The 20,367-nt window shown below is 39.8% G+C and overlaps 1 protein-coding gene and 3 long non-coding RNA genes across 5 annotated transcripts; 2 read left to right on the forward strand and 2 right to left on the reverse strand.

Annotated features, from left to right (window-relative positions):
* The first annotated feature begins 434 nt into the window (after nt 1–434).
* Nucleotides 435–9,770, forward strand: LOC129603773 (uncharacterized). Its single transcript, XR_008693974.1, has 4 exons — nt 435–549; nt 8,892–9,054; nt 9,138–9,219; nt 9,388–9,770. It is a non-coding gene; the product is annotated as an uncharacterized LOC129603773 (long non-coding RNA).
* Nucleotides 2,778–6,172, reverse strand: LOC129603772 (uncharacterized). Its single transcript, XR_008693973.1, has 2 exons — nt 5,579–6,172; nt 2,778–5,250 (listed from the first exon to the last, which is right to left on the reverse strand). It is a non-coding gene; the product is annotated as an uncharacterized LOC129603772 (long non-coding RNA).
* A 74-nt stretch (nt 9,771–9,844) lies between the features above and the next one.
* Nucleotides 9,845–11,258, reverse strand: LOC129603774 (uncharacterized). Its single transcript, XR_008693975.1, has 3 exons — nt 10,549–11,258; nt 10,011–10,206; nt 9,845–9,956 (listed from the first exon to the last, which is right to left on the reverse strand). It is a non-coding gene; the product is annotated as an uncharacterized LOC129603774 (long non-coding RNA).
* A 620-nt stretch (nt 11,259–11,878) lies between these two features.
* Nucleotides 11,879–19,814, forward strand: LOC114850973 (coxsackievirus and adenovirus receptor homolog). Of its 2 annotated transcripts, none has more exons than XR_008693972.1 (6): nt 11,879–12,342; nt 12,823–13,128; nt 15,438–15,707; nt 16,201–16,224; nt 16,448–17,060; nt 18,714–19,814. XR_008693972.1 is itself a non-coding variant. In XM_029142491.3 (6 exons), the coding sequence occupies exons 1-6, from the start codon at nt 12,276–12,278 to the stop codon at nt 18,724–18,726; spliced, it is 774 nt and encodes a 257-aa protein (XP_028998324.1). In that variant the 5' UTR covers nt 12,113–12,275; the 3' UTR covers nt 18,727–19,814. The 2 variants fall into 2 exon arrangements, 1 of the variants encoding a protein (XP_028998324.1); XM_029142491.3 differs by having other exon boundaries at nt 12,113–12,342; nt 16,967–17,060.
* The last annotated feature ends 553 nt before the right edge of the window (nt 19,815–20,367 follow it).

The raw sequence follows: 20,367 nt of genomic DNA on the forward strand, positions 1-20,367 counted from the left end.
ATAAATCACACAAAAGGACAACTCTCTCATCTGCTTCTTTATGGAAAATTTCCACCACAGTCAGGTTGTCACGATCTGGGTCTTGGGTCTAGTTATTTCCGGTTTTATTTTGGTAGCACTCCCGGTTTCTGTTTCTGTTTCGGCTTTACTTCCTGCTATGTCACTCCACAGCTGTTCCCTGCCATTACCGGTCATTACCCACACCTGCATGCGATCAGTAATCAGCTCAGTATATTTAAGCACCACCTCTCACTCTAGCAAACTGCCAGATCGTTGTTTGTGTGCTTACCGTTGTTCCCAGTTCGCTGTTCCTGTCCGTCCGTGTTTTGTGTACCCCGTTCTCTGCTCTGCACGTTACCGAACTCGTTCGCCTGCCTGACCACGATTCTCCGCCTGACGAATTGGTACTGGATGCTGGATTTCGTGTATGAACCTTGCCTGTTCCTGACGCTGCCTCTGCCTAATACCTGGAATAAACCACCGTCTGATCACCGTCAACCTGTGTTTTGCTGTGCATTTGGGTCCTCATCCGGGCGTTCCTTGACACAGGTAGTCTACACCCATGATATGATGGTGCCTTAGCTGTTTGAATTATGTTTTTACATTTCATTTTTAGCCACGTTCTTTTATGTCTGCAGGATTGCGCCTACATAAAAACTGAAATTAATTTCTTATATTATTACGTGTTTTGGGTACCTAATTAGAAAAACCTAATTAGATTAATGTAATAATTGCTCTCCATAAAACGCATTGGATTATTGAACTATCATTACTTTACAAATCCCACATCAACCACAACAGGAATTTTAAAAATGCATAGACATAACACTGCACTTTTAATTCATTCAAACATCGGTATTTATGCAATTACTGAAGTAACTCCTTAGATGAGTGAAAATTACTTTACAAGTCCTTACTTTACGAGTGAAAAATAACAATACTAAAATTATTTAGCATTTAGTTACGCTGAACACTGTATGATTAAAATGTAAACTTACGCATTGACTCGAGCAGCTATTTTCTTCCAAGCTAATTCTTTCTCTTTCGCCGCTGCAGCCGTGTTGCTTTTTCTACCGAATAAAGACTCGTAGTCGTTATATGCTTGACGTATCATATCCATGACAGGTGTCGTGCCAAAAATGACTGTCTGCCAGATTTTGATTTCCGCACGCGGGAGCGCGCACCGCCTCGTTAATGCGTTTAGCTTGGTTTGTGTAGGCCTACAGCTGATTATTTCGGCTTCAAACGGCCATAAATTGTAAATATGATCCGCTACACGTTTTCTAGTGGACGTAGTGACACCACGTCTTTTAGATTTTGTGTAAACGACGGAAATAATTATCGTAATTCTCTTTACAGCGATCGTACATCGTGACTGTTTAACTCTGACATGACGCTAGGACTCAGATCTACGACCCAATGTTGCTGCAACATGTTTGTTCTTCACATTTTGTGTCTGATTAAAACTGCACGAGTGACCACCGAGTTGTTTCACCACTTAACTTCCTGTATGGGACCAGTTAAACCAGTAAGATGCTTTCATGTTGCCAAAACGTGATTATTAGAGCCAAAGCTTTTGGTCAGAAGCTTAATTATGTCTTATTTTAAATACACTGAGCTCTGCTTTGTTATATTTACAGATGTAATACACCCAGACCAGTAGAACCAGTAGCATGCTGGTTTTATGTTGCCATAAAGTGATTAAAGCCAATATCTGTTTACTGAAAGCTTCTTTCTCCCTTATTTTAAGTTCATGGAGCTCTGCTGGATTATAATAATAGATTTATGAGCATCCAGTACATCTTATCACTTTCCACATGTGGTGGAAATTTTCCATAAAGGAGTAGATGAGAGAGTTGTCCTCCAGACGGGTGAGCAGTCCTCCCAGCTCTGAATGTCTGTAGAGGTTTGGAGGCTGAGCGACCCTAGTCCTCAGGACTATCGTCCCTGGTCACACCGTCCAGACGACCTGCTGCGGGATCCTGCCGACAACGCCAATTTCTGTGGTGGAGATTTTCCATAAAGAAGTAGATGAGAGAGAGTTGTCCCTTTGTGCGATTTATTGAAATAATAAAGAAAATAAAAATAATGGGGAAAGCAAATAAAAAGCATGGAAGTTGATCGTGCACATCAACAAACCAAAAACCAGCTGGGGAGATCAGTGCACACACCACGAAGGTGTGATGCAAAGAGCCCACGATCCTCAAGTTGCTTCTGCCTTTTAGCTTCTCTGTCCGACTAGGGTGGAATGTCTTTCTAACCCAATCAAATTACATGCACCATCTCCTCCCTGTCGCAGTGTGTGTGAAGATTTTTACTTTCTCACACCTGCATTGCTGACGTCCAACTATCTGTGAGAAAGGAGCACCAAGTCTCAACAGAGACACAACTCCCCGACCTTGGGTTTGGGAGCTAGAGTTGAGAGTCTATCAGGCAGAGACAACCATTGAACAATGTAGGTGAAATGTCAAATGCATACAGTAAGACAAAACATAAGATATTAATTGCAGAACATAAGTCATAAATCGTATAATAACTGCATAGAAGTAAGGGAGAGACATAGAAATAAGGAAGAGACAATTTTTCCCATAACACTCCCCCCTTTTGATTACACATTAATCAACCACTAAAAGAATAAAATTGTCAACATCACATTCTGTAATAATAAAAGATCCTTGCAAATGAAACAATAAGGGTATTAACTCATCAAGATTCAAAATACACCTTCACATAAAATGCAAGTAACTTAGGGACAAAAGGTTGGGAGCTGTTTTTGGTGGGTAGTTATACAAGAATAACCTCTGTATGAGCATGTGAAGAAAATAAGCTCATAATCATATTTGTATCAGATTATATTTTGTGATTAGATAGCCTAAGACCATCGTCAAAGTCATTAAGTAAATTAGAGTTGGGGTTTTTGAACATAGTGCATTGTGTCATTTGATACGAGAGTGTTGCTGAGGTCGCACGCATGATGAGACCTCTAACCAGTGGGATAACGCAAAAACCAAACAAGAGAATCACAGCCATCTCAATGATAAAGGAAACAGCTGTGGACATGAGAACAGATTTCGTACAACCTGATCTTTCATGCACTGTTTGAGTAAAAGGTCGCGTAGGGTCAGATCAGAAAGACCCAAAGTAGGAGCCTGAAGAGCAAGCATGAGGTCGGTGAACGTTGTTCAGCCTCAGACGTCCACGTGAGACAAGAAGTGGACGATGAAGACGTCTGCATCAGAACCCTGAGTGGGGCCTCAAACAGTAAAGTTAGGAATGAAGTTCCTACAATAAGAACAAAGACCTAGAAAAGACATCAGCTGTTTTTACGTGCACGGTTTAGGCAGGTTTCACATTGCTTTAACTCTGTTGGGTGAGATGGATTTGCCATCAGCTGTAATTACAATGACCCAGAAAATAACCTTTGTCTGAACAAAGTGTAATTTAGACAGGCTCTCTTTGTGGCCTGTAGCATCCAGTGTTTCAGTAGCTTAGTGGTGTCTGCAGTAACACCATCTATGGCTTCCTTTAAGAGGGTGTTGTTGTTTACATGGTCTGTGGTCAGATTTAGGTGCGATGACCACTGGTTCACATCCTCTGATTGAACCTACATCATGTCTGTGTGTGAGCCACAGGGAAGCAGGGCTTCCTGTAAGGCTGAGTGTTGGGTCAGAGCGTCCTCTGAAATAAAAATAAAAACGAAAGCGTGTAATGTGTGTCATTAGAATGTGGAGGTACCCAGTTCACTGTTTGCTGCACATAACAGGCAGAATAAAAAAAGTTTTCTAAAACTATGCAAAGTAGTTGAATACATCACATGGGGTCGGAAGTCGTTCACCAGTCTCCACCCCGTTGACATCTGTTCACGAAAGGACCCACGTCCTGCATCTGTCTCCATCATGTTTCACAGAGGGACGTGTGGAACTGTAGAATAAAAATCAAAATCTTTTTGTTCATTAGTAAATGAAATCGCAAGCGCAGACCTGTGTTCATCCCAAAAGAGGGAAGTTGAGGTCAGTTTGTGTGTGTGTGTGTGAAATCATAAACAAGCTGTGATGCAGCCTGTGTGAGGGCCTCAGTTACAGCCCCCCCTCAGCAGCCAATGATAAGAGCACAGCTGAGCTGAAGTTAACACCAACAAAAGAGGGATTATTTAGAATGTCTGTAGATGTAACCTGCACTCCGTCTGGAGTGGAAATCAATCAAATACCTAAACTACACATCAGATGTCTTCCTAAAAATTTTACTGGGCACAAGTTTGAAAGCAAAAATTAATGTTAAGGTGTCTTTCTGTCAGATGTTGCACAAGACAGTGAAACAGTAAGTTTTCTTTAATAGTCTGGTACGTACAGTAATTATTATTACTTCTCTCTAATAGTCGTCTTCCCTTTAGTCTGTTTTTTTGTTTTTTCTACAGTCTGTTTTGTTTTCTCTATAGTCTGTTTTGTTTCCTATAGTCTTCTAGTCTGGCCAGACAAACCTATATTGTGCACAAACCCTTTTAGAAACATAGAGGATTTTATTACTGAATTTGTTGCAAGTTAAAATAGTTTGAACCCATCAGACTGTAAAGTCATGCAGCAGTTGTCATTTAGCTGTTTGTCATCATTTTAAAATCACTCTGTGGGATTTTTTTAAGCAAAAAGCGATTCTTCATTGCGAGCAGATAAGCATGAACATGAATTTGAGCGTGTATCAGCTGTAAGCGTGTTTCTTCATTGCGTGTATGAATGTGTGTGTGTGTTTGCGGTACCGTCTTGTACGTCACGTGAAAAGGAACCGTCACCTTCCTCCTTCCCCAACCATCAGTCTCATGTGAGCGCCAGTGGGTGAAGCCTTTCAATGGGACAGTTGTTCCTCGATGACAGACCTTTCCTGGATCCTCAGGTGCAGCTCTTTTGGGCCGATCACGTCTGAAGCCTCTCCTGTTGTTTCAACCAGTGTCTGTGTCAGAGCACGTCTTCTCTGCTGTTGCTCTGTGCTTGTTTTCCTTTGCTGATTGTCATAAGCAGGTGTCTGTGTCAGACACACACGCTTGTAGTAGCTGGTTCATCTGATGAGCCCAGAACGTGATGGCTGCAGACGTTGTGAGAGTCTGTGAGGCCTCCATGCTGTGGTCTGTGTCCTCCAGCTGCTGTGGTGTCAGAGCTTCCACCCTGTTCTGGTTGTTGGTCGGCGCTTCTTCTCCTTCGGTTCTTCTGCTGATGGTGGGAAAGGAGTCCAGATCCGGATTTACCCTCATCGCGCTCAGTTCTGCATTAGAATAGAGAGCAGAAACAATGGGAGCATTTGCTCTTGACATGATATGTGTGTGTGTGGTGTGTGTGTGGTGTGGCAGAGTGCAAACAATTCTTCCCCAGAGTTGTTATCTCCTTTTTTCCTGTTACTCTCATCTCTCTTTTGTTTCTTTTAGGGCTTTAGTGTTGATAGTTTTGCTTTTTTCAAGTATTTTCTTTTGTCTCTAATTTTTCTTTTAAGGTGCGTATGTCCTTACACAAAGCGATTCTCCTTTTGAACCCATAACCAGTTTCCCACTCATGGAAACATGAAACGCACTAATAACCATATTTACTTTAATTACGTTTAGTTTTGTACGGTTGCTGTCTGGTGGTGTAGACTCAAATTGCCCCGAACCCGTCTTTCAGAGTCCGGCGGTTTCCTGCCTTAGATTTTTTGTGTGTTCCGGCCGGAACCTTCCCAAAATGCCTTTTTATCGGACGTCTCCGTAAAAAGGGAACCAACCTGATCTGGCGACAGAGCCTTTCCCGAAGTATTTCCTCAACGTTAGGCCCCTCTAGGCCCGGGTCCCTCGTATCTTGAAAATACTTCACTCTGCAAACGCGCTCCCTCTTTCAGAAGCCGTCTTTTATACTCAGTCCCCCACGTGTGGACCACGCACAGATCAAAAAAACATGTCTGTATCCTCAGTACAGACGGAAGCTCGGTTCCACGAGCCAACCCTTAGCAACCGACGTCTCACCACCCAGAGCAGACTTTCACCTAATTAAGAACACGTATTATTGGGATTTTTTTTTCTTCTCGATCTAATTAATTTTCCTAATCAAATTTAGTGTTTCAACCAAACAGAAGATTTCTTTCCTTTTTTTTTTCAACCAATTGAAATGTTTCAGCTAAATTAAAAATAAAAGTTCCAATCCTTTTGTTTTTTCCCGAATCGAAAGGAATCTCTCTCACCGAGCCAAATTAGGATTTGAGTTTGAATCTGAGTTCGTGGATCTCGTCAGAGGCGATCCAGACGGGTGAGCAGTCCTCCCAGCTCTGAATGTCTGTAGAGGTTTGGAGGCTGAGCGACCCTAGTCCTCAGGACTATCGTCCCTGGTCACACCGTCCAGACGACCTGCCGCGGGATCCTGCCGACAACGCCAATTTCTGTGGTGGAGATTTTCCATAAAGAAGTAGATGAGAGAGAGTTGTCCCTTTGTGCGATTTATTGAAATAATAAAGAAAACAAAAATAATGGGGAAAGCAAATAAAAAGCATGGAAGTTGATCGTGCACATCAACAAACCAAAAACCAGCTGGGGAGATCAGTGCACACACCACGAAGGTGTGATGCAAAGAGCCCACGATCCTCAAGTTGCTTCTGCCTTTTAGCTTCTCTGTCCGACTAGGGTGGAATGTCTTTCTAACCCAATCAAATTACATGCACCATCTCCTCCCTGTCGCAGTGTGTGTGAAGATTTTTACTTTCTCACACCTGCATTGCTGACGTCCAACTATCTGTGAGAAAGGAGCACCAAGTCTCAACAGAGACACAACTCCCCGACCTTGGGTTTGGGAGCTAGAGTTGAGAGTCTATCAGGCAGAGACAACCATTGAACAATGTAGGTGAAATGTCAAATGCATACAGTAAGACAAAACATAAGATATTAATTGCAGAACATAAGTCATAAATCGTATAATAACTGCATAGAAGTAAGGGAGAGACATAGAAATAAGGAAGAGACAATTTTTCCCATAACACCACACCTGTCTGAGACCAGTTAAACCAGTAAGATGCTGTGTTTACCTTGCCAAAAAGTGGTTAAAGCCAATATCGTTTGATAAGAAGCTTATTTCTGCCTCATTTTTATCTTTATCGAACTCTTCTTGGTTATATTAACAGGTTTAATGAGCATCCAGCTCACTTGACCGCTGTCTGTAACTGTCTAAGACCAGTACAACCAGTAAGAAGCTCTTTCGATGTTGCCAAAAAGTGATTCATGTAAATATCTTTTAACAAGAAGCTTCTTTCTGTGTCATTTTAAGTCAGTGGAGCTCTTCTTGTTCATATACAGACATTTAATGAGCATCCAGCTCACTTGAACACTGTCTACACCTGTTTGAGACCAGTACAACCAGTAAAATACTGTTTCCATGTTGCCAAAAAGTGATTCATGCCAATATCTTTTAACAAGAAGCTTATTTCTTCTTTATTTTAACTTCATTAAGTTAAAATGACAGGTTTAATAAATATCCACCTCACTTGACCACTGTCTGTACTGGTCTGAGACCAGTGCAACCAGTAAGATACTGTTTCCACGTTGCCAAAAAGTGATTACAGCAAATATCTTTTAACAAGAAGCTTATTTCTGCCTCATTTTAAGTCAGTGGAGCTCTTCTTGTTTATATTAACACATTCAAATTAACTTGACCACTGTCTGTACCTGTCTGAGACCAGTACAACCAGTAAGAAGCTCGTTCCATGTTGCCAAAAACATGGAAGAAGAAGAAATAAGCTTCTTTTCAGAAGATATTGGCTGCAATCACATTTTGGCAACGTAAACACAGCATCTTACTGGTTTAACTGGTCTCAGCCAGGTGTGGAAAGTGATAAGATGTACTGGATGCTCATAAATCTATTATTATAATCCAGCAGAGCTCCGTGAACTTAAAATAAGGGAGAAAGAAGCTTTCAGTAAACAGATATTGGCTTTAATCACGTTGTGGCAACATAAAACCAGCATACTGGGGCCCGTTTCAAGAAGGAGGTTTAACAAACTCTGAGTTAAAACGAAACTCTGAGTTGATTTACTCTGAGTTTGCAAACCTGGAGTTTTCGGTTCCAGAACAGCTGAAAAGAGTTGGTTTAAGCAACTCTGAGTTGTCTGACTCAGAGTTAAGCGCGTGCACCGCGACGATACAAAGCCCTGATCAATGGAGTGCAGATATTACGAGTCACCATGGCAACAGGACAACAAAAGACGTCCGGAAATGGATATGATACTTCAAGCATATAACGACTACGAGTCTATAATCCGTAGAAAAGGCAACACGGCTGCAGCGGCGAAAGAGAAAGAATTAGCTTGGAAGAAAATAGCTGCTCGAGTCAATGCGTAAGTTTACATTTAATACATACAGTGTTCAGCGTAACTAAATACTAAATAATTTTAGTATTGTTGTCATTTTTCACTCGTAAAGTAAGGACTTTTTCACTCATCTAAGGCGTTACTTCAGTAATTGCAAATGCCGACGTTTGTATGAATTAAAAGTGCAGTGTTATGTCTATGCATTTTTAAAATTCCTGTTGTGGTTGATGTGGGATTTGTAGAGTAATGATAATTCAATAATCCAATACGTTTTATGGAGAGCAATTATTACATTAATCTAATTAGGTTTTTAAAAGTTACCCAAAACACGTAATAATATAAGAAATTAATTTCAGTTTTCATGTAGGCACAATCCTGCAGACATAAAAGAACGTGGCTAAAAATTAAATATAAAAACATAATTCAAACAGGTATAAGGCACCATCATGTCATGGGTGTAGACTACCTGACTTTACAATATTTGACATATAAAATAACTAAATAGCATGCAGAGTATAGCAGTGCAGCAGCATTTTCAACATGGCTGTAATGTTTTCACACAGTTAAACTTTTGACTTCTACTCAGCCAACAGAAAGTAGGCAGAGGCTAAAACAACTGGTGGAGGACCTGCACCTCCACCATTGACGCATGCAGAGGAGAAGGGCCTCAGCCTGAACACTGGAAAGCAGGGGCTAAAGGAATTCATCAGAACCCGTCACTCCCCAGGATACAAGTGCATGTGTAAAATGTAAGAGGTCTACCTATATATTTGATTTTTTACATAGGCTACTTTTGATATATTAATTTCTTAGTTTCTTTTACTTTTCTTAGACTCTGGGTTGGGTTCTTTGGTCTCAACAGATTCTGATGGTAATATATGAATCCTCCTGTCACAACAGAAGCCCAGGATGTTGTAAGTATACTACTAAATAAAGCTTAAATTATTATAAGCAGTATTATAAAGTGTAATATTAATACAGTTTATACACATCACATGATTTCTGATGTTTGTGTTGCGTAGCTTAAATGATGTAACTTGATCTCCATGTATACTGACTTTATTATCTCCCCTCTGCCCCAGAGTGTGGAAGAACAGCAGGAGGAGGTCAGTCACATTCTGCTGCACAGATGCACACAGTTCAGTGATGTTCAGTAAATGCCAGAGTTCAATTCTGTAAGAGTAATGAGGAACATGTCATTTCGAGATGTCATGTAACTATAAATCTTCTGTATTTTAGGTTACCGGTTACAGAGTTGTATAAACGTAATCTCAAGGAAATGTTATACTTGTACCACAAGATTGAAAAGGCAGATCTAGAAATTAAAATTCCCAAACACAAGCTGGAGATGAGTGTATAGTTAAAGGTGAATTGTATGAATTATTGAAAGAATCATAAAATCTAACAATTGCCTTTGTATTTGTAGGAAATGAAAAAAAAACAAATAAATTATGATTTACATCTATTCAGTTTCTTTTATTGGTGGTGGTGGTGATGGTTGATTAAGACATTAAAGCAAATCTGTCCATCCACTCTGCAGATTACTGTGATGGAAGGAGTCTCCTCAGGGTCTTGTATTTGCAGGGTGTTGCTCCTCTCTAATAATTGCAATAATGTGGAGAACAACACATGCCACATTAATGTCACAGGCCTCTCGGGTGTTTCCCTGAGGTAATAATAATAATAATAATAATAATAATAAGACCTCTCAGGTGTTTCCCTGAGGTGACGTAGGCACTGAAGACGTGCTTTCAACAGGCCTATGGTCATTTCCACCCGGGCTCTTGTTCTGCAGGGCCACATTAAAGCGCTGCTGGGGTTCTGCTTCAGGTTCTGGGTGAGGGGTCAGTAGTGTGAGCTGGCATTAACCCCTATCTCCAGCAGAAAGCCGTCAATCTCTCCTAGAAGAAAGTTCTCATTACTTTAGTGCTGCATAGAAGTGCTCCTGTGAGTGTGAGTGCATGCATTGAAATAAGTCTATAGGACATACATGTACTTACCACAGTGCAGCCTGTTATTTAGGGTTGACTCACTATATATTCATGAGTTCACGTTTATGATATGTGCAGCATCACATATGATCTTGGTGATGTAAACAATGTGATGTCAGTTACAGTGACCACTAGAAAGAGTAGTCAGTGAACCTGCACATTTATCAGTTTATTTCAGATCACAGCAAGATGTTATTAACTGATCATCATTTTTCAGATTAGCCTCAATGAAACAAAGTGATTACCACATACCTGCAATACTGTGAAACTCCTCTTTAATGGCTTTAAGGAGTTTGTGTCAAGGAAAGCGCTTGAGGTCGAACTTTTCTACAAACAGTGGCTTCACTAATGTGCTCAGCATCTCCAATGTTATAAAGAAAACTACCGTTTGCAAAAAAAACGTAACGCAACACAAAGAATCTGTTCGGATGTAAAAGCGCGGCCACGATGGGTGATGTGTTTGATGAATGGGTGAATAAGATTATAAATATATGTATGGAGTCTCGAGAAAATCGGTACCGCTCAAATAAATATGCACTGCGATATGACAGAAAATTAACTCGTGGCGTCAAAATCCTCTCGCGGCGTGAATTCAACGTCGTGTGAATTAATACAGCGTCCTCATCTACAGGATCCTCTAGAAACGGACATTTTGGTCTCTGCGCGAAGGAAACAGGTGAAATCTATGAATGCACTGAAAGATTAAACGAGGTATTTAAACACTGTTCACTTTAAAAAGGGGCGGAGACCGAAGGAAACTCTGGGTTTCCCGAATAAAACCTGCTCGCGACCAGGTTTGGTTCACAGAGTCAGTTGCCATAGTAACTGACTCTGAGTTTCGGTTACCTCGCTTCTTGAAACGGGCTTAAACTTACCCCGCTTTACGGGTTTAAGTAACCCCGCTTTCTGAAACCGAAACTCTGAGTTTTCCTCATTTCGGGTTAACAAACTCAGAGTTTCCACAAAACCACCTTCTTGAAACGGGCCCCAGGTGTATTACATCTGTAAATATAACAAAGCCGAGCTCAGTGTATTTAAAATAAGACATAATTAAGCTTCTGACCAAAAGCTTTGGCTCTAATAATCACGTTTCTGCAACATGAAAGCATCTTACTGGTTTAACTGGTCCCATACAGGAAGTTAAAAGTGGTGAAACAACTCGGTGGTCATTCGTCCAGTTTTAATCAGACACAAAATGTAAAGAACAAACATGTTGCAGCAACATTGGGTCGTAGATCTGAGTCCTAGCGTCATGTCAGAGTTAAACATTCACGATCGACGATCGCTGTAAAGAGAACTACGATAATTATTTCCGTCGTTTACACAAAATCTAAAAGACGTGGCGTCACTACGTCCACTAGAAAACGTGTAGCGGATCATATTTACAAGTTATGGCCGTTTGAAACCGAAATAAGCAGCTGTAGGCCTACACAAACCAAGCTAAACGCATTAACGAGGCGGTGCGCGCTCCCGCGTGCGGAAATCAGTTCCTGGCAGACAGTCATTTTTGGCACGACACCTGTCGTCTTATGTTGTCCTGTTGCCATGGTGACACGTAATATCTTCACTCCATTGATCAGGGCTTTGTATCGTCGCGGTGCACGCGCTTAACTCTGAGTCAGACAACTCAGAGTTGCTTAAACCTTTTCTCTAAACTCTTTTCAGCTGTTCTGAAACCGAAAACTCCAGGTTTGCAAACTCAAAGTAGATCAACACAGAGTTTCGTTTAAACTCAGAGTTTGTTAAACCTCCTTCTTGAAACGGGCCCCAGGACCAGGAGGTTAAATCTAATCTGTTTATGGTTATTGTGCGTTCCTGTTATTTCAGTCTCTCTTCTGCTTCCTCACCTTCACATCCGGTACATTAAACATTTTATCTTATTGTGGAGGAAGAAAAAACTGAGAAACCGAAAGTGAAACTGCGATGATTCTGTCGCAGTTTAATGCAGCAGCCTCATTGTTCAGAGGAGTCTGTCAGAGATGGAGCTGCTTCTTCTGAGTCTCTGCCTCGTGTCTTTGTCTGGATCAACGTTTGCTGATGGAAACGGTGAGAAACGTTTATCAGACCTAATAAGAACTAAAACTGGATGAAACGGTGAGAAACAGAGATCAGATTTAATAATTAAAGCTAAAACAGGAAACAGCCTCTTTAACCTGAGTAGTGAAGACAGCGTCTTTCTCTGCACATCAGCAGGTTGATGACTAATAATCAGAGCAGATAAATATGAAAACAGAAATCAGTTGCAGCTCTGTTCATCACTGAGCTCTGGATTCTATGTTGATCATTCAGGGCGTCGCCTCCGACAGGAAGTGGAGATATTTGCTATAATGTCATAACAGGAAACATATACGTTAGACACTGGTTTGAAACTCAAACTTCTGTAACTTCTGTATGTTAAAAATGGTTTAAAAGGCGTTTTAGTTTTTCAGATCGAGTGATCAGGTTAAACGAAGGTAATGTGACTCTGCCTTGTTCCATTAACAAGAACAAGTTGTACTGAACTAATCCGAATCTAAATGTTTCCAGGTCCAGAGATCATCAAGGTGAAAGAAGGCAATAATGCGATTCTGCCCTGTTACATCAAAGACAAGGACATTTTGTCTAAGCGGTTTGAGTGGAAGAAAGATGGAAAGAAGGACGTTTACCTGTATGACGGAAGTCCGTTATCAGGTCAAGATGAGCAGTTCATCGGTCGTGTGTCTCATTTTGACCATGAACTGAAGAACGGTGACGCCTCCATAAAAATCAGAGATACTAAAGTGTCTGACACTGGATTCTACACCTGTAATTTACCAAATCTTACCCAAACCTTCACCGTTCACCTTCGTGTTGGTGAGTAGTTTGTAACTTGCTTCATTTCAGTCTTTTTCTCTGTGATGCAGGAATTAAGTGATGAACTAGAACCACGATGAGTCTGAAGCTGATGTTGTGATGAATGTGCGTTTCTTCTTCTTTTTAATGAGCTGCCTGAACCTCATGTTCAGAAACCAAGTCATTGTTAATGTTGGAATAGTTTCAATGAATGACAGTGATGTTAAAGTAGTTGATGTTGAGCTGCTGCACAAATGATGGACAGTGACTCTGATGTTCTAACGTCTGTATCAAAGCTCCAGGTGTCGACATGTGATCAGGTTAACAAACCTCATCACGTCAGGATTTAGATAGTTTTATGAGTGCAAACCTGAGTCTGCTCACATTTAATCTCTTCTAATTGTATGACTGTAAAGTTGTCAAACATATCCAATAATATTCCTCCCACATTTTTCAGACAGAATTAGAACCAAATGATACGTAACATGTTATTTTCTAAAAAAAAAAAATTAAAGTCTACAAACTTTTTTTGTCTTACATTTTAGGTGGTGAATTAACCTCATGCAGCTCATTTTATTGTTTATGGCTTTGTCTTTTAAAACCTTTTCAGCTTGAACTGTATAAAATTCCAGAATGACCGGGAACTGATACATTTTAATTAAGTTCTTGTAATAACAAAACTCTAGTAACAAACTCTGACAGGTTTCATTATGTTGGTGAATCTTAGTTAAAGCTGAGAGAATAAAATTTTTAAAGTGTCAAATTCAAACATACTGAATGCTTTTTTATATCTTTTCCCACTGTCTGTTTCCTAAAACTGTAATTCAGTCATAACAAAGGCTTCAGGGCTGAAATAACTTACCTCTCCTCCTCTGTTTGTCAAACTTCAGGTTTCTAGATAAACGTGACTGAGATTTTGATTAAGTGCAGTTCAGATATTAACCAACAGGTGTCTGCGGCGCTTCGCAAAGCTGCTCTAATAACAAATAATAGCATAAAACATTTAATTACAGTGGAATAATGTCCGAGTATGAATTAAACACGTGTAAATTTCATCATTGGTTAAATTTAAATCTTTTAAAGTTGTGACAGATTTGACAGATAAAACTTAACAAACTGTCACCAAAAGTCCGACAACATAAACTACCATATATGGTCACGTGTCGACCACATTCGTTTACACGGTGATTACTTTCTGTTAAAGGAAATAAACGCACGTACAGCGTATTTAATCATGACCAACTTTGATAAGTTGAGCTGATAAACTAAAGGTTTGTTAGCTACATCACCCTGAATTGTCGTCACATGCTGATTGGCTAGTTTTGTTTCTAGGCGTTTAGTAATTTCAGAGATACTAAACATTGGTTAAATCGTTTGTCTGCTTCACACCCGACGCTGACGTCGCCGTGTGACTGGTTAGGGAGGAGGGTAAAAACTAATTGACGGTAACATTAATGTTTGTATTTTGTTTTATTTAATATTAAACCCATTTAACCAGAGTTTGTTTTAATCTATGAATGTGTTTCCTGTAACTCCACCCCCTGTTATCTTATATAAGCTCTCCGTTATCTTATATAACCTGTCCTGGGCTTTAGTTGTGTATAAAGTGAGGAACCAGGTGAACGTGTTGGAGCTAAACGTTCACTGCCGTAAAGTGGCACGTTATGTTTACATGTCGTACGTTCGTTACGTTGATTCCTATGTACGGAGGAAAACGAACAGTTAGCCCTTTTAAACGACCTAAAACACGTTTGTGAACATTCACGTCCAACATTAACGTTTCGTTTGTCTCGTGAACGTGTAAATGTCGGTCGCATCCATCCTCCGCGCTTTTAACGGTTAAAGGACCGAAGCCGTGAATTTCCTGGTGAGTTCGACCGAAGCAGTGACGCGAAGAAAAGACGTTCAGCAGTAAAAGCTCACAGGTTATGATACTGTTACTGTGTGTCACAGTTTGACACCTATCAGCCATTACAATAAAGTTAGTTTTCTTTACTTACTTTACTTTCCATCACTGGTAAATGTACTGTTTTGTTAGGGTTAGAATAAATTACATTATTCAATGTTATAAAGACACTTGAAAAAACTCAAGTTAGGAAATTAATGATTCAAAGGTATTGTTAGATTCAAGCAAAAATTACACTTTCTGCTATTTAAAATCCTCATCCTGAATAAGAAAATAAATTAATGTGTCTGTAGTTGAGCTGCTTACTTGACACTAATTGAAGAGTTACTTAGTTTGTGTAACTACCGATGTCTCATTCTCATTTAAATTAAACACTGATCGAAACTCACATGTTTAATCCTTAAGTTATTGTTTGTGTTCACAGGTAAAGTTGCAAAGCTGCACACCAAAAAACTTACAAAAATGAAGGACGGGGTCCCGCTGCTGTGTCTGGTTTCAGATGCATCTCCTGATTTTCAACTGAAAATCTCCTGGTTCGACAGCTCTGGAAACAAACTCAATTCACAATTAGAGATAAAAAAAAATGGAGAACTCCACATCCTCCAAACTACTGTGACCAAGAGTGATACTTATCGCTGTGATGCAACAATGGAGGAACTTAGTCATCAGATTGATGATAATGTCACTGTCACAGGTGAGTTTCTGTGTAACCTGATTAATAACTTTAGCTCTTTTTTCAAATAAAATCTACTGATTTTGAAAATATTTATTAATTATTGAGAATTAATTTCACTCATCTTCAGAGAGAGAATCAGAGACTTGAATGGAAACAGCTGAGATAAGTTAAGTTTGTAATAAACAGTGAGACCAGTCATTCAAGCACAGTTCGTTGGAGAATCTCATAAACATTTGTCTGATAGTGTCTAATCTGTGTCAAGTTCACAACCAAACAGCTGTGACCACATCTAAAGTTATTAACATCTATCAGACATGTTACAATGTGTTCCTGTAGTTTTTCTTTAGTTCATTAAATTCAATTCAATTGAATTCAAGTATCATGGCAGCTTCTTATTGGAAACGTATCAGTTAAAATGTGATTTGTTATTTCTATTTAAGATTCAAACAAAACATTTGTGTCTGTAAATGTGAGATCAGTTGTTGATTGGCATGTTTTATTTTTTATTTAGATGAAGACTTAAACAACACTTCAGGTGAGTCCCACCATCAATGAGTTTCCCTCCAGATCCTCAGTTCACCACCTTTGATCTGTGACTGTAGATATCTCCTGTTGCTGTGGAGCAGATCGGTTCCTGCACCACATGTTTAAAGCTTCATTGTAACAACAGTGACTGTAAATAGTTTAAAGCTCATGAAGTCGTGGTCGTTGTGCGTCGTCACTGACTCCTGATGTGATTCTTCTGATTGATGGAGCAGAGCAGGAAGCATGAAGCTTCAGTTGAGGCAGCAGTGAAGCAAGGCAGCAAAGCAGAGTGCGACTCCTCATGAAGCGTCCAGGACGACGCTCGCTCTTCTTCAGCAGATCCCGCTCTGCTCATGTGTCGGTCTCTTCCTGGTGGATCCTGGACCACGTGGAGCCTCAGGGTTTCACCAGGAGGAGGCTCACACGTCAAACAGGGTGGAGGGTTGCTAGTTTGATGCCACGTGGTGAACTGCTGCTGTGTGAGGTCACTTTGGACCAAAGCATCAGTCGAGTCACGAAATTAAACAACAGCAGGTTTTAAACATTTAGTCTCATTTACTCTGAGACGTCAGTGACTCTTGGCTTTTAGATGCTGGTTGTTAAGTCCCACAAAAACCTCACTTTAAATGTTTATGTTTGAAAATATTATTTTTTGCTCACATTTTATTTTATGGGAATAACAGGTTTTCATCATCGTATTTATGTTTCACTTCCATTATCTGTGTCACACTAATGTTTGTTCTGTGTTTCAGACATCCCAGTGGGTGTGTGGGTTGGTTTAGCAGTTATGGCTCTTATAATTGTAGCTGGGGCTGGAGTTATATACAAACTCTGGAAGAAAAACAGGTAAGTTTAATGTGTTTTCATCAGCATAACATCAGAATATTTCGGTTCCATCAGCTTCTGTTTGAGCTTTTTATTCTTCGTCCACTTCAAATGTTCCTAAATGTCAAATAATGTTCAGACATAATTCTTAGCAGCTGAACTGATGAGGTTCAGGTTGAATTCTTGTAGAAGTTGAGGCAGAGACATGAACGTTGTGTTTCAGACACATTTCAATGTTTCCTCTCATGGTCCACGTTGTGACTGAGGCTCTTTTCCTGTTCATCAGCTCAGATCTTAGTAGAAACTAAAGCTGGTGTCTGTGTCCAACTCTGAGCCTTGACTGTAGTTCAGCAGCTTGAGGTGCAGACGGCCTCCAGGAAGCTGAACATGGACTGATGCTCTGTCACTGTGACATCATCCACATGTTGAAGCGTTTATTGACATGAAGATATGTCTCTGTTTGTATTCAGAGTCAGTGCCCTTCTCCCTCCATCATTTCTTGAATCTTCTTTACATTTAGTTCCTTACAGACACTTACACTGGTGCAGTTGCTTAGGATCAATAATTGAATGTAGAATAAAAACAGGTTTAGATGCATTAACTTTGAACCATTTAGGACAAACTACTTAGTAGTTTCAAAAGTAGGTTCAGATAGTTTAACTTCAGCTTCACTGTTTTTCTGGAGGTGGTTCAATAAACCTTTTCAGACCCATTGTTTCCTGAGTTAGGGAGGATTCATAGAGACCTGCTGACACTAAACTAATTACAATCTATGTGTTTTGTGCACCAACATCTGATCTGAAGATCATTAATTAGAATCAAAGACTGTGAACCTTTAAATTATATCCATTCAATGAATCAGCGTCTTCAACTGAGACCACTGAGCATTAAGTGACATCAGGGGTGAAAGCCGTCACTGAGCCTGTGGAGTCGGACATGGAGTCAGTGTGGGAGCAGCTGTTCCTGGATCAGCATCTTGGTGCTGGTGATTTAAAGCAGTGTGTTAGTAGCAGTGGGTGACAGTGAAGTCCTGCCTTGATCAACGCTTGATGCTTTTCGCTGCTCAGATGTCATTTAGTTGGATCTCCACCAGTTATCTTAAAGTTAAGATAATTGATGGTGTTTCCTGTGGTATGTGCAGGAAAGGATCCAGAAAAACTTAATGATTTTTAGACATTCTGGTAGATTTATTCGTCTCTCTTGTTCATGTTTAGACACAGTTAGAAGTGTCAAACGCCATCCTAGCACTTGCATCCTAGCATTTTTTGGTTCTCAAACTCCTCTATGTCGACTCTAAGCAGACCACTCACAGAACCATCTGTGGTTTTGCTCAGATAAACTCCAAAACTGGATTTCCAACACACAAACACTTGGACACAGTTGATCAGCAGCATTGTTGTCGCCTACAGTGACACAGAGCTAAGCAGCTGTTACATGTTACAGAATGCTGCTGGGGCTCAGAGACCACAGTCTGTTGCTCCAGCTTAAATCATGTGGGAGAAACAGAGCTCCGCTCTTTGCTGCCAACCATGTGTGGCTTTAGTTGTGTGGTCGCTGCTTAGTGTCAAAAGAACACATCGAAGGAAACAAACAGAAAACATGACAACTCTGGCTCCAAAAAAGAGTAAAAGAAAGTTTAATTCAATTAACGAATCCTCTGTGTTATTTCCTTAGGTCACGGATCTAGGCATGACAACTTCCAGACATCCAGACCGGGGTGTGACACAGAACTTCATCTGGACTCGATGTTTCTGTGTCCACATGACTCAACCTGACATGATGTTACAGTGATTTTATTTCACATTGTCTTAGTTCACCCTGTGTTTACCTGAACAGGTGTTAGGTTTTGTTTTTTCTGTTTTCAGTCCATGTTGATGTAAATGTCTGACGTCACTATAAACAGACATTGATGATTCTGCAGGAACCTGATGGTAAAACCTTCCAGCTTCACGTAAACACAGGCTGTAGAACCATTGGTGAATATAATTATTTACATTGTTGTGCAGCTTTGAAGTCAAATGTAACTTGAGTTGCTGTTAAAAGCAATTAAAGGATTTTACCAACATTTTGCTTCAATTCCAAATATTCAACCTCATGAAATATATAATTAAATATATATTTTCTGTGAACAAGCAGCTAAGGTTTAAGTATAAACAAGTGAGTGACCCTGAGACCTGAACAGAGGAACCAGCTGGAGGAAACAGTCGTTCCCCGTTTAAAGTGATCAGACGCTTAATTGATTCATTGGCTTAAACTTGATGTATTTAATGTGAATATTTAGCAGCTACATTCAACAAAATGTGACTTTTATTTAATGGTTCCTTCTTTTCTGTATAAAGTGTTGGTCCAAAATCTGGACATCTTCATGTGGTTAACAGTAAACAGTTACAGTTAGCATTTAGTCGTTTTTATTTGATTAACTTTAGCTTTTTCAGAGTTTGTCGTATTAATTCATTTTCATGATGTAACATTTCTATGATTTATCTAATTAGTGTCAGATACAGTTTTTATGCTGCAATATTAAAACACATTTACTTTATTGTTTGATTTAGTTCAGATACTGTTTATAACTGTTATAATTTTAGTTCAGATTCAGGTTTTACTTGAGATCAGATTGTTTCGTAGGGAAATTAAAATAGTTCCTGTTGTCTAATAACAAATATTTGTCATTATTAAATAACTTTTAACTGTGCAAACATTAAAATACATAATATACTCAAACTGTTTGTAGATGATTTTTCTATGTAGAAGAAGAAAGCCTTTATTGCTCATTATCACATACAATCTAACAACAAAATTGGTCTTCTGCATTTAACCTATCCCCTGGGGAGCAGTGGGCTGCCATGCATTGAGTTAGTGTGAAGTGTCTTGCTCAAGGACACACTTGGTGCTCTGATGTGGGTTTGATCATGGGACCTTCTGCTCCCCAACCCTCTAACGCTCTACCAACTTTCTTAAAGTTGAAAGTTAAAACGTCCAACTATGACTTAACCTGTTTGTTGATGTTTTTTATTTGTGTTTATGTCTCTGAACTTTATTCTGACAGCATTAAATATTTCTCTGCATCCTCTCAGACCTTTGGCTGCAGATTCTTGATCTCTGAACTGTTAGACTCTGACTGTGTTGTGGAAATAACAGTGGTGAATGTTGGATTTCCTGTTGGTATCTGTCTCAAAGCACAAACCTGTTGCTAAGCAGAGGTTCCAGGAACCTGAAGCTTGTTAACAAGAACATAAAGCATAAGCACGTCGTCATCAGCATCTCAGTGTTTGGGCAGCTCTTCAGTTGATGTTAAACGTGATGTGAACGTCTGAACTTCCTCTTTAGT

The sequence above is a fragment of the Betta splendens genome, unplaced genomic scaffold (assembly GCF_900634795.4).
Source record: "Betta splendens unplaced genomic scaffold, fBetSpl5.4 scaffold_35, whole genome shotgun sequence".
NCBI classification, from domain to species: domain Eukaryota; kingdom Metazoa; phylum Chordata; class Actinopteri; order Anabantiformes; family Osphronemidae; genus Betta; species Betta splendens.

Bases quoted from the DNA above. Each gene is read 5' to 3' on its own strand.
- LOC114850973 (XM_029142491.3), top strand. From the start codon at position 12,276: ATGGAGCTGCTTCTTCTGAGTCTCTGCCTCGTGTCTTTGTCTGGATCA. The intron at 15,708-16,200 runs GTGAGTTTCTGT...TTTTTTATTTAG, and splicing joins TGATAATGTCACTGTCACAG to ATGAAGACTTAAACAACACT. The intron at 16,225-16,966 runs GTGAGTCCCACC...TCTGTGTTTCAG, and splicing joins AGACTTAAACAACACTTCAG to ACATCCCAGTGGGTGTGTGG.